This window comes from Narcine bancroftii, chromosome 1, assembly GCF_036971445.1.
Source record: "Narcine bancroftii isolate sNarBan1 chromosome 1, sNarBan1.hap1, whole genome shotgun sequence".
Lineage (NCBI taxonomy): Eukaryota > Metazoa > Chordata > Chondrichthyes > Torpediniformes > Narcinidae > Narcine > Narcine bancroftii.
In genome coordinates, this window is record NC_091469.1 from 489,066,369 (window position 1) to 489,080,704 (window position 14,336).

The 14,336-nt window shown below is 40.7% G+C and overlaps 1 protein-coding gene and 1 long non-coding RNA gene across 3 annotated transcripts in view; one reads left to right on the forward strand and one right to left on the reverse strand.

Annotated features, from left to right (window-relative positions):
* The window catches only part of LOC138751984 (uncharacterized), a 98,129-nt gene that overhangs the window by 56,146 nt on the left and 27,647 nt on the right, over positions 1-14,336 (forward strand). The gene's annotated exons all lie outside the window — the stretch shown is intronic.
* slc39a4 (solute carrier family 39 member 4) overlaps positions 1-14,336 on the reverse strand; it is an 86,574-nt gene that overhangs the window by 45,044 nt on the left and 27,194 nt on the right. For both annotated transcript variants that reach the window (XM_069915102.1, XM_069915103.1), the window contains exons 2-3: positions 4,554-4,847; positions 2,822-3,023 (exon numbers count right to left, since the gene is read on the reverse strand). In XM_069915102.1, the coding sequence (XP_069771203.1) occupies positions 2,822-3,023; positions 4,554-4,847 (496 nt within the window). The remainder of the gene's footprint in view (positions 1-2,821; positions 3,024-4,553; positions 4,848-14,336) is intronic.

Here is a 14,336-nt window from a genome sequence, read left to right on the forward strand (position 1 = left end):
GCACCTGGCTTTTCTCGTCGGGCACTGGGACCTGCTGTGTTTGTCCCTCCCGCAGAACTAAGACTTCGGGATCGCATCGGGCAGTAGGGTTGAGGGAGGGCATCCTATTCACATCAGAGCATGGGGTCCAGCCCCGAGAGTACATGTCCATACTTAAGACCGCATCCTCCATTGTCTCTGCGATCCGGATCACATCCTCTAGGTTTTCTCCCCCGTGGTCTAGCAGGCGCTGCCTCCACTCACTCGATCGGACCCCGGCCACGTAGGCACCCCGAATGATCTGTGGTCTCCGCAGCAGTTCTGTCTGTGCAGGCACAGTCCCTGCCCATTGCCCTTAGTGTTTGAATATAAGCTCTACAGGACTCCCCAGGCTGTTGCCTCCTTGTCGCTAGTTTGTACCGAGTGTAGACCCTGTTCACTGGTCGCTCGTAGAGCCCTTTCAGCACCTTCATGGCTGTGACGTAAGTGGTCGCGTCCTGGATGCTCTGGTAGACTCTCGGGGACACCATAGTCATCAATATTAGTAGTCGATGGCTGTCCTCTATCACGGCAGGGTCAGAGAGTTGTAAGTATGTTTCGAAGCACCTCACCCAGTGCTTAAAGTCATTCGAGGCTGTAGCCGACTGTGGGTCGATGTCGAGGCATTCCAGTCGTAGCATACACTCCATCCCTTTAAAACTTGCTAGTTAATAAAATTGTAGAGCGCGACAAAAGAATCAAGGGCTTGTTGATCCAAACCAAGGCTTTTATTAACTAGAAGACTGGAGCTTATCACAAGTAGGTCAACCAGTCCAGAATGACCTGGTCTGGCTTGGAGCAACCCTTTAAGACCTACCAGTAGGCGTGGCTACGCTCTCAGCCAATCACAGTCATCCTACACTATGATCTATACATATACACCTTGGTGATAGAATCTGTACTATCACATCCACCAAACTCCATCTGTGCATCATCCCTCACCCCTCACCTCACAAAGTTGCTATAGACGCTGGACAATTTTACTTTAGGACCAGGGACAGGACTGAACCTACGGGGAAAAGAAAGGGTTGTGCGCTGCTGTGAAGCTCTGAAGTAGCGCTGGGAAAGCTGACCGCTGCAGTCAACCTCTCTCCACCAATACCGGGAACTGAAGGCACGCACTGGGGCAGTTGAAGAGCCCAGCGTGCTGAGTTTTTGAACAAGTATGTCAGTTGGTTGGCTGGTTGGAGAGCAGTCAGTCAGACTGTCAGTGGGTGTGTGACCGGCCTGGGATTTCCCCAGTCCCCTTCCAAAAGAAGGACTTCATGTGACAGGAGTCATTGAACAACCCAAGACAGGGTGTTTAGAAGGGGGAGACTGTGTGACAGAAGGTCACTTGTTAACTCTAAAGTGGGCTTCGGAGGCATGAACCTCGTGTAGTGACGAGGAGATCACTGGGTGAAGATTTCCATGTGAAGAAATCAAAGGTGGTCATTGTCCCATTCGACAGTGACCATCTGTCTCCCTGTCCAACTAAAAGATCAGCGTGCAACCAAACTAAGAATCCCAAGCCTGGAGACCAGACTCTGTGAGCTGTTCCTTTTCGACTGACGGACTTGATGTGACTGACTTGAGGTTTCATTTTGGGAGATTTCTTTTGGGGCATTTTGAGCTTGATCTGTAATAGTCTGGATTTTTTCCACATACACCGTATAAATATCTGTTGTTAATGTAGAGTTGCCATAAAGGCTTAGTTCATTGAGATAATTCTATTATTGTTAAATTTTGTGTTAAACTTAACCCTTCTGTTAATGCGTCTCTCAATTGATGATGGTGAGATGTAACAAAGTAAATGATGTGGCCCTGGAAATTCTTGTAGAACAGAAAGATGGAGTGCATTATTCCATGAAAATGGGAAGACAGGTAGACAGGGTTTTGAGGAAGGCGTTTGACCACACTTGCCTTCATCAGTGAGGGCAGTGAGTACAGGAGCAGGAGTATCTTGCAAAATCAGTGAGGACCCCTACCACTCCACACGCAGCATCATCCAGCTGCTCCCGTCGGGGAAGAGATCCAGGAGGATCAGGGCCAGAACCATCAGGCTGAGGAACAGCTTCTTCCCACAGGCAGTGAGAATGCAGAACAACTGATGAACTGCTCATGCAAACCCTCCTCCACTCAACCATTTATTTGACAATAATACTTTTTTATTTTAATATTTGTATATACAGGTACACAATCCTTTATCCGGAACCCTTAGGGGTCAGTGTGTTCTGAATTTCAGATTTTTCTGGATTTCAGAACAAAATCCAGCTGCCCCAGATTTAAGCCCACCCGAATTGTGCTGCCGTATCTACCCCCTTCCAGTTGTGTTAGTGTCTCTCTCTCCCCCTTGCCCACCCAAGTTGTGCTGCCGTCTCTTTCCCCCACCCAGCCTAGTCATGCTCCTGTCTCTCTCTCTCCCTCGACTGTACCAAGAAAAAAATGCTGGTTTTTGGAGCTTTCTGGATTTTAGATGAACAGATAAAGGATTGTGTACCTGTACATACTGTGCATATGCATCATTTTTCTGTATGTGTGTTATGTCTGTATATGTGTCTGAAGTGTTTTCCACTGAGAGCCAGAGAATGGAGCAAATGGACAAGAAATGTTGGATCCGCCACGCTCTTATTAAACAGCAGAGCAGACTCAAAGGGCCTACTCTCATAGCTGCCTCTTATGGACATTGCGGTTCAGAGTGCAGTGTGAAAACTCCATCCAATGTTAACGCTCTGAATCCAAGTTACAATCCTAGTCTCCCGGACCGGTGCATCCATTGAAGCCACCAGGAAAACAAAGGGTGAACAGAGATTACTTTCCTTACCTGTTCCAGTGAGGTTGGTGGATTCGTTATGGTACATGTGAAATATAAAGTGAAGAAAGTACTCAGGGCCTGGCAACATGGGTTGGAGTATGCAGTCTCCTCGTAAGACATGGTAAAGGATAATAGCAGAAAAGTGACCGATATTAATTCCATTGGACACCAATTCATACTCTTCTAAGATCTGAGTTGAGTTGACACAAGGCTAGAGATGAAAAGAAATTAATGATCAAGCATTAAGTGTACAGTTATACACTTTGGTAGAAGAAATAAATGGGCAGACTATTTCCTAAATGGTAGAAAATTGAAAATTGCAAAGGGATCTGGGAGTCATCGCACAGGATAGCCTGAAGATAAACTGACAGGTTGAGTCGGTGAAGAAGACAAATGCAATGCTGGCGTTCATTTCAAGAGGGATGTGACGTTGAGGCTTTTATAAGGCACTGGTGAGACCTCACTTGGAGTACTGGGAGCAGTTTTGGACTCCTCAAGGTAGGAAGGATGTGCTGATGTTAGAGAGGGTGCAAAGAAGGTTCATGAGGATGATTCTGTGAATGAGAGGGTTATCATAGGAGGAAGGTTTGACGGCTCTTGGCCTGTACTCATTGGAATTTAGGGGAATGAGGTGGGATCTCACTGAAACATTTTGAATGTTGAAAGGCACGGACAGAGTCGATGTAGAAAGGTTAATTCCCATGGTGGGAGAGTCGAAGGCACAACTTCAGGATTGAAGGGCGTCCGCTTAAGAACAGAGATGCAGAGGAATTTCTTGAGCCAGAGGATGGTGAATCTATGGAATATGTTGCGACAGACAATTGTAGAGATCAGGTCATTGGGTATATTTAAGGCAGAGATTGCTAAGTTCTTTATTAGCCAGGGCATCAAAGATTATGAGGAGAAGGACGGGCAATGGGGCTGAGTGAGCAATTGGATTAGCTAATGATTGAATGGCAGGGCAGACTCAATGGGCTGAATAGCCTTTTTCTGCACCTGTGTCTTATGGTCTTATAACCAGTAATGGTCAGGGGGCACAGCTGGTGTAGCAGTTAGCGCAAAGCCTTTACAGCGCCAGCGATCGGGACCAGAGTTCGAATCCCACTCTGTCTGTAAGGGTAAGGAGTTTGTACATTCTCCACATGTCTGTGTGGATATTCCCCAGTGGCTCCAGTTTCCTCCCACCATTTGAAACGTACTGGGGTTTGGGTGTAAATTGGACGAGGACCAGGTACGTTTCGAATGGTGGGAGGAAACAGGATTCCCCCAGGGAAAACCCACAGAGCCATGGGGAGAACATACAAATTCCTTACAGTCAGCATGGAATTCAAATCCCTGCCCAGATCACTGGCGCTGTAACAGCGTTGCGCTAACCGCTATACTAATAATGTGGAATGAGATACTAGGGAAACTGCAGACGCAGATAGAGTTTTGATGTTTGAGACATTTGGACAGACATGTGCATAGGAAAGGTTCAGAAGTACAGAAACCAAGCGTTGAAAATACACCAGGCCTGGAATGCCAATATGGCTAGCACAGACAAGTTGGGCAGTTGTGACCCCGGGAATTTATTGATGTGCGATGCTCTCTGGTAAACTAATCTGCTATGGTCTTAAATTGCTTCATTCTGACAGCAGGTTTGCTAATTATTTTAGTGTCGAGCAGAGTTCGAGGTCCTGCTGACGATATGTGATTGAACTGCAGATAAAGGAGAAAGTGCCAAGTGTTCAGTCTTTATTACCTGACCCTTGTCCACCGTCAGATAGCTTGTTCGTATTTTCTTCAGCACCTCTTCCACTTGTCCGTTGGTGAACTGGGGTATTTGACTTGCCTCACTTGCCATCAATAGACTTTCTGTGAACGCCATGGTTTCTTGCTCCCACTTGTTGGATTGTATGTCCTGGCACAACCTCTCTGGATCACTCAGAAAGAGCAGCAAACCGGGAGAAATTCGAAAAAAATCGGCAGCTGTCAGTTCTTGGACATCACTGCCATTTTTCCTGGCCAATTCAAAAATATTCTCAGCTGATAAGCACTGGTAGGAGAAAGAAGATTGAAGAAGCGTTGTTCAGAAGTAAATTTAGACATGTATGCATATAGCACAGTAACAGGTCCTTTCGACCAATGAGCCCATGCTGTCCAATTACACCCTGTTGACCTACAACTCCCGGCTTATTTCAAATAGTGGGAGGAAGCGGGGCCCCCGGAGAAAATCCACACAGACACGGGGAGAACGTACAAACTTCTTATAGACAGCATGGGTTTCGAAAGATCACTGGTGCTGTAACAGCGTTGCACTAACCGCTACGTTAACCGTGCCGCCCAATTTAGATTTCAGATTTATTGTCAAAGTACGTATATGGCATCACATACAATCCTGAGAATCTTTTTCCTGCGGACAAGACGGAATTAATACTTCATGAGTTCGACGGTGCAGAAACAGGCCCTTTGGCCCATATTGTCCTTGCCTACCAAATTAGTCCCATTTGCCAGCATTCAGCCCCTATCCCCCTCTCCTTGATATCCATGTATCCTCTGAGTTCTATTCTCTGAATGGAGGAATTTCTTCAGCCAGAGGGTGAGTGAATCTGTGGAATTTGTTGCCACCGGTGGCTATGGAGGCTGGCCATTGGGTGTATTTATTTCAGAGATTGATAGGTATCTGAATAGTCAGGGTATCAAAGGTTGTGGGGAGAAGCCAGGGACTGGGGCTGAGTGAGAGAATGGATCAGAGTGGAACACAAAAGTCTGCAGATGCCGTGATTGTGGTAAAAACATGCATAAAAGCTGGAGGAACTCAGCAGGTCTTGCAGTGTCCACAGGAGATAAAGATATATAACTGACATTTCGGGCCGCCTTCAAGGTATATGCCAAAAAACAGAAAGGCTTCTGAATAAAGATTGAAGAATGGCAGGGCATGGAGTCCAGACCAACAAAAGGTGTGAGCAGAAACATGGCTTGCCCAAAACGTTGGTTATGCATGTTTACCTTTGCTATATAAAGGACTTTTTACCCCCTCCATAAATCTTCGTCCGCGAAGCCAAGCCAAAGAGATAAAGGACACTGTTTGACCAGCTGAGTTTCTCCAGATTTATGTTTTTAATTCAACCACAGTGTATGCAGATTTTTGTGTTTTACTTACAACAAAAGATGTTAATTGGATAAGATCAGGGGAAAGGTGAGAATTTATTTCAGGTGTGTGAAAGGAGACAGAGAGAAAAGGAGAGAGAGAGAGAGAGAGAGATAGATCAAGATATGGGGAAAAGCTCCTATGTCTTACTTCCCGGCCCCATTTTGATGGCAAGCATGGGCAGAAGGGCCTATTTTGGTTCTCTGTGAGTCTAAGCCACATCTGTCATCAACTGGTCCACTGCGGCTGCCGACAGTCTATTGGCAGGAAAACTAAAGGCATGATCTTCACCAAGTCCTACAGCATTGAAGGAAATTGATTTGATCAAACCTTGCCTGTACCTCCCACTGAGCTCTGTTCAGGGTTGCAAGTATTTTTTTAACCCACAAAGTCAAATTGTTATAAATTACTGGTGGAGGAAGTTTGCAAATTTCTACATGCTCATAAATTTCTGGTACTAGTTTAATATTAACATCTTTTAGTATATTGATAAGGTCACATGGGGTTTGCTTGCCAACTACAGAGTTCAACTAATAAATCTTTCGAGCCATATCTCTTGGACATGAACTTCAATCTAGAACTAAGCACAGAATGGATAATAAAAGGACAATGTTTAACTTTTTTCTGGTCATGAAATTACATCAATAATCCTATTCAGTTAGACTGCAAGGTCAATAAGGAGCTATAACCAGGTCCCAAAAGCAGACCTTGCCCCAGTAGACACAAGCACAATACCTTTCCACTCTGTTCTCACACAGGTGTACTCTAAACAACTGGGAGCTGCATTCAAGATTCTGCCAACTGCACAGGACCCCCCCCCCCCCCAATTGCTGGGGAGGACAAATTCACAGGAATTTGGGCCGCAGTGTGAATTTCACCAGGACAAAGTAGGGTCACTGCTTGAAAACAGCTACTATCTTACTTTGACTCTTTGTGCACTATTTTTGTACGGTGGTTTAGATAAATGTTTGCCCTGTGACGCTGCCGCAAAACAACAAATTCCATGACATGTCATGACAATAAATCCTGATTCTGATTATGTAGTGTAATTATGAAAAGTACTCTACATGTGACTGCGGCACTGGGAAACTTCGACGCATTTCTGCACCAGCTCACAGAGGAAGCAAAACATTTCCCTTCAATCTTATCAAGCTCCAGATATCTCAAAAATCTCCCCTTTAAACCTGCAGACTCAAGGACAGTTTCTTTCCTGCTGTCGTCAGATTCTTGAATGGACCCCCGATTGAGTAAAGAAGATGCCCCTACCCTGTTCAAACTACGTTTCTCCATATCCTGAACTTTTCTCTCTGCTCTGCACTATTGGGCTTAATATTACACTGCACCCTGTACTTTTGGAGTGAAACAAGGAAGTGTGCAGACACTGTGTTTTTAGTGCTGGAGAAATGTACCTTGATGCCTGAATCATTGGTTTCACATCTTTGCCTCCTATGGACGCTGCAAGACCTGCTGAGTTTCTCCAGCACCTCTGTGTATTTACCTTGCAGTTTTGTCTTATTATTGCATTACCTGCTACACCTCAATAGCACAGAAAGCAAAACTTTTCACTGTGACAAACAATTCAACGCAATCATGTTGTGATTTGTCAGATACCATCAATGACCAATACTGTCTGGTTGAGTCACTTGAAAGCATCTGCAAAGTGAAAGATGTCTCAATAACTTCATCACAACATTATCCACATTTGAAAACATAAACCTCTCCTGTTTGAGATTATTAAAACCAAGCAGATAGGGTCGATAAAGACCTGGATAAGTGGAGCTGAGTTCACAGCCAGAACAGCTGTGATCTTACTGAATGGAGCAGGGTCGATTGGCCGATCCCTCTCTTATTTCTTATTTAATTTAGACATACAGCATGGTAACAAGCCACTTCAGCCCCCGAGTTCATGCTGCCCAATTTACATCCCATTAACCTACACCCCCAGTACGTTTTGAATGGTGAGAGCAAACCGGAATCCCCGAGGAAAACCCATGCAGACACAGGGAGAACATGCAAACTCCTTATAGACAGGAGGATTCAAATCCCAATCCTGATCGCTGGAGCTGTAAAGGCATTGCAACCATACCACCCTCATTTTCTTAGCCCCCTGTTTCATTTTATCTCTCTTTCATATCACCAAACTCTCTCTACCTAGTTTCCACCTTTTCTTACATCAGTGGTGGGCAACCCATTGAAGAGGATTTTTTTTTAATATATATAATTTTTTATTTTTCATACTGTGAACCATATCAACCAAAATATATACAAATGTTTCTCATTAAATATACACAGTGGCATTTTCTCCCATTTTGTCCCATCTACTTTCCCTCCCCACTTCCCACCCCCCTCCAAAACCAATAAATATTCAACATATACAACACAATAAACCCATTAAACAATGTCATCACACAATGAAAATAAACAAGAAAATTGTGTCATCTACTTTTATACACTGGATCAAGTCGTTTTGTCTTCTTATTATTTTAGCGGGTGGAGGTCCGAGGCAAGCCCTCTCTGTTATGTTCCATGTACGGTTCCCAAATTTGTTCAAATAATGTGACTGTAGTTTTAAAATTATATATTATTTTTTCCAATGGAATATATTTATTCATTTCTATGTACCATTGCTGCACTCTCAGGTTCTCTTCCATTTTCCAAGTTGACATTATACATTTTTTTGCTACAGCGAAGGCTATCATAATAAATCTTTTTTGCGCTTTATCCAGTTTGAGGCCTAATTCCTTACTTCTTATATTACTTAGAAGAAAGATCTCTGGATTTTTTGGTATGTTGCTTTTTGTGATTTTATTTAATACTTGATTTAGATCTTCCCAAAACTTTTTCACTTTCTCACATGCCCAAATTGCATGTAGTGTTGTTCCCGTTTCCTTCCTACAGTGAAAACATCTGTCTGATACTGTTGGGTCCCATTTTTTTTTAACTTTTGGGGTGTGATATATTACCTGTGTAACCAATTATACTGTATCTTGCGTAACCTTGTGTTTATTATATTCTTCATAGTTCCAGAACATAACTTTTCCCATGCTTCATTTTTTTTCTTTATGTTTAAATCCTTTTCTCACTTTTGTTTAGGTTTATAGCTTATTTCATCATTTTCCGTATCTTCCAGCTTAATGTACATGTTCGTTATAAATCTTTTAATTATCCTTGTGTTTGTAATCACATATTCAAAGCTGCTTCCTTCTGATAATCTCAATCTGTTTCCCAATATATCCTTTAAATAAGCTTTCAGTTGATGGTATGCAAACATTGTACCATGAGTTATTCCATATTTGTACTTCAACTGTTCAAATGTTAATAAATTATTTCCCAAAAAACAATTTTCTATTCTTTTAATTCATTTTCTCTCCCATTTTCTAAAGGAAAGGTTATCTATAGTAAAAGGGATTCGCAGATTTTGCATCAATAGTAATTTTGGTATTTGATCATTCGTTTTTTTCCTTTCTAAGTGTATCTTCTTCCATATATTGAGTAAATGATGCAGTACTGGTGAGCTTTCATATTGTACCAGCTTTTCATCCCACTTATAAAGTATATGTTCCGGTACCTTCACCCCTATTTTATCTAGTTCTATCTTAGTCCAGTCTGGTTTTTCCCTCGTCTGGTAAAAATCTGATAAATAGCTTAATTGTGCTGCTCTATAATAATTTTTAAAGTTTGGTAACTCCAAACCACCTTGTTTGTACCTCTCTGTTAATTTATCTAACGCTATCCTCGGTTTCCCTCCTTTTCACAAGAATTTACTTATTATTCTCTTTAGTTCATTAAAGAATTTCTCTGTTAAGGGAATTGGTAACGATTGAAATAAGTATTCTATCTTTGGGAAGACATTCATTTTAATGCAATTTACCCTTCCTATCAATGTTAGTGGTAATTCTTTCCAATGTTCTAAGTCTTCCTGCAATTTCTTTATTAGTGGCTGATAATTTAATTTGTATAGGTGGCTTAAGTTATTATTTAACCTAATACCTAAGTATCGGATTGCTTCTTTTTGCCATTTAAATGGTGATTCTTTTTTAAATTCTTTATAATCTGCATTACTCATTGGCATCGCTTCACTTTTATTTGCGTTGATGTTGTACCCCGATATTTCTCCACATTCCTTCAATTTCTTATGTAATTCTTTTATTGATATTTCTGGTTCTGTTAAGTATACTATGATGTCATCTGCAAATAAACTGATTTTATACTCCTCCTTTATTTTTATTCCTTTTATTTTATTTTCTGTTCTTATCAGTTCTGCCAATGGTTCTATTGCTAACACAAACAGTGAGGGAGATAGTGGACATCCTTACCAAGTTGACCTACTTAATTTAAATTGGTTCAATACATATCCATTTACTGTTACCTTCACCAATGCTCCATTATATAATGCTTTAATCCAATTAATATATTTTTCTGGTAGATTGAACCTCTGTAATACTTTGAATAAATAATTCCATTCTACTCTGTCAAAGGCTTTTTCTGCGTCTAGAGCAACAGCCACCATTGGCTTCTTATTTCCTTGAACTGCATGAATTAGATTAATAAATTTACAGACATTGTCCATTGTTCGTCCTTTCTTAATAAATCCAGTTTGATCTTGCTTTACTATTTTTGGTACACAATCGGCCAATATATTTGCTAATAATTTTGCTATTATCTTATAATCTGAATTAAGTAGAGATATTGGTCTATATGATGCTGGTGTTAGTGGATCCTTCCCCGTCTTTGGTATTATTGTAATTATTGCTGTCTTACTTGAATCTGGCAAGTTTTGTGTTTCTTCTATCTGGTTCATTACTTCCAGGAGAGGAGGAATTAATAACTCTTTAAATGTTTTATAGAATTCTATTGGGAATCCATCCTCTCCAGGCATTTCATTGTTCGGCAGCTTTTTTAATATATCCTGTACTTCCTCTATTTCAAATGGTTTTATCAGTTTGTTTTGTTCCTCTTCTTGCAATTTTGGCAGTTCAATTTTAGCTAAAAACTCTTCTATTTTATCATCTTTCCCCTCGTTCTCAATTTGGTGTAATTGTTCATAAAATTCCTTAAAGTTCTCATTAATCTTTATTGGATTATATGTAATTTGATTGTCCTTTTTCATTGATGCCAATACAATTCGTTTAGCTTGTTCTGTTTTAAGTTTTTTCTCCTAGTTCATAAAACTTTTGCTTTATTTTCATTATGTTCTTCTCCACCTTATACGTTTGTAATGTTTCGTATTTTATTTTTTTGTCTGCCAATTCTCTCCTTTTTGTTATATCATCCCATTTTACTAGTTCTTTTTCTGTACTTATTATCTCCCTTTCCATCTGCTCTATTTCCCGATTGTAGTCCTTTTTCATCTTAGTCACATAACTTATTATCTGCCCTCTAATGAAGGCTTTCATTGCGTCCCATAATATAAATTTGTCTTTCACTGATTCCGTATTTATTTCAAAATATGTTTTAATTTGGCATTCAATAAATTCTCTAAATTCCTGTCTTTTAAGTAGGATGGAGTTTAACCTCCATCTATATGTTCTTGGTGGGATGTCCTTCAATTCTATTGCTAATAACAGGGGTGAATGATCAGATAGTAGTCTAGCTTTATACTCAGTTTTCCTAACTCTCCCTTGAATATGGGCTGACAACAAAAACATATCAATCCTTGAGTATGTTTTATGCCTACTTGAATAATATGAGTATTCTTTCTCTCTTGGGTGCTGCCTCCTCCATATATCCATAAGTTTCATTTCCTGCATTGATTTAACCATAAATTTGGCAACTTTATTCTTTTTGCTAGTCTTTTAACCATATAACCATTTATGGAGCGGAAACAGGCCATGTTGGCCTTTCGAGTCCGCACCGGTTCACTGATTTTGTGCGCCCTCTTCAGGCAATGGTCCCGGTCTTGCTTTGTAGTCAGTCTTCGCTCTTTTTTTACTGGTTAGCATGTGGGTTTTGGGCTTCTCCCTCTCCTTGCGTTAGGGTCAGCTTTAATTTAGCTATTTCTAGATTATGCTTCCATTCATTCTCTCTCCCTCCTCCATTTCTGTCTGCCTTACTGCCCTGGAATAATCAGTGAGAAATGGAAGACCAAATCTGCAGAGGAATGACAGACAAGAAACAAAGTTGTGATAGTAGGAGATTTTAACTTCCATTTATTGACTAGGATACTCATGCTGGAAAAGGGATGGATAGCTTAGAGCAGGGGTGGCCAAACCTGCTTAACATAAGAGCCGCATACCATAAACTTCAGTTGTTTGAAAGCCATAGCAATCACGTGATCGCCAGCCACACCCACTAACACTATTGTTAACCCCTTTCAGGTGCCTATAATACTCGAATGTAAAGCTGCCTAAAATACCCGAATGCGGCTGTCAGGAGGCCACCTCAGGGAGGTATATTCTCTGCTTGTCTAGTTTTATCCAACATTTGATCCAAATAAAGGTTAAAATTCCCTCCAATCAATATATTTCCTTGTGTATCTACAATCTTCAAAAAAATATCTTGCATAAACTTTTGATCCTGTTCATTAGGTGCATATATATTGATCAAATTCCAAAATTCTGAATATATCTGACACTTTATCATTACATATCTCCCTGCTAGATCTATTATTTCCTCTTCTATTTTGATTGGTACATTTTTATTGATTAATATAGCTACACCTCTAGCTTTTGAATTATATGACGCTGCCGCTATGTGCCCTACCCAGTCTCTCCTTCATTTATTATGTTCCACTTCAGTTAGATGCAATTTCTGCACAAATGCTATATCTATTTTTTCTTTTTTCAGTAAATTTAACAGCCTCTTCCGTTTAATTAGTTAAGTATCCCATTAATGTTTATAGTCATATAGTTCAACATGGCCATCTCATATCCTGTTTACACCTCATTTCTGCTACCTCACCACCTCTATCCCCCTTTTCCCCATTTTCATCTCTCAGTTTTCCCTTTTTAAACTCAATATATGACAACACTTTTAAAACATAAAATACTCCAACAACTCCCACATCCAATATTCCCTTAACACCAAATATCCCCCCCCTCCTCTCTGAGTTGCCCCTTATTCCTTGCTGGGCAACCACAACTCCCCTTTCCATTTGGATTGTGAACCTGCTCGCAAGCGTCAACTGATTTCGCAGTGACTGTTATTCTCTCCCCCCAACACCCCCCCAGAAAACACTTTTTTTTACACATATTGCAAAGTTCTCCCTTTTTCCCCCCTCCCTTACTTCCTTTCTTCCCTTTTCTTTCCCTTCTTTAGTTCTTACTTGTATATTATTTTTACATCTTTATAAGTAGTTTGTCATCATTCTTCATTCTTGTGACATCTCTTCATCTCTCCTTCTGTCCTGCAGGTATTCTACAAATTCTCATGCTTTCTCCGGATCTGAGAACAGTTTGTTTTGCTCCCCCGAGATAACTATTTTAAGCACCACTGGATATCTTAACATAAATTTATAGCCTTTCTTCCATAGGATCGATTTTGCTCCGTTAAACTCCTTCCTCTTCTTTAAGAGTTCAAAACTTATATCTGGGTAAAAAAATATATTTTGACCCTTGTATTCCAATGGTTTATTGTCTTCTCTAATTTTATTCCTTGCCCTCTCCAGTATATTTTCTCTTGTCGTATATCTCAAAAATTCTACTAAAATGGATCTTGGTTTTTGTTGTGTCTGTGGTTTTGGGGCTAGTGTTCTGTGTGCCCTTTCTATTTCCATTTCTTCCTGCATTTCTGGCATTCCCAGGACCTTTGGGATCCATTCTTTTATAAATTCCTTCATATCTGTGCCTTCTTCATCTTCCTTCAGACCCACTATTTTTATGTTGTTTCGCCTACTATAATTTTCCAACATACCAATTTTCTGAGCTAACAACTCTTGTGTCTCTTTAACTTTTTTATCACTTTCTTCCAATTTTCCTCTTAAGTCATTCACTTCCATTTCTCATTCTTCCACATTCTCTACTCTTGTCCCTATTTCTGTCATGACCAGCTCTAATCTTTGCACTTTATCTTCTGTTCTTTTAATTTTTCTTTTAATTTCACTAAATTCTAATGACAACCATTCTTTTAATGCTCTCATTTGTTCTTGAAAAAAAGCTTTATCTATATTCTGTCCATCTGCTTTACTTTCTATTTCTCTGTGCAGATCTTGGTCTTTTTCTTCCTCTTCTTCTGTGTCTGCACCTGTGTTTGTGTCTTCTTCTCTTTCTTGTATCTGTGTCTCTTCTGACTTTCCTGATGAGTTGCTTGTCTCACTTTTCTGGGCTTCTTCTTGCTTGGCTTCTTGCTGTTGGTCCTCTTCTTCTGGACTACTCATCTGTTGGGCCTCCTGCAGCAGCTGTTCTTTCCTTTCACTCCCTTTCCTGCCGCTTTCCTCTTCTTCCAGCTGAGAGCCCT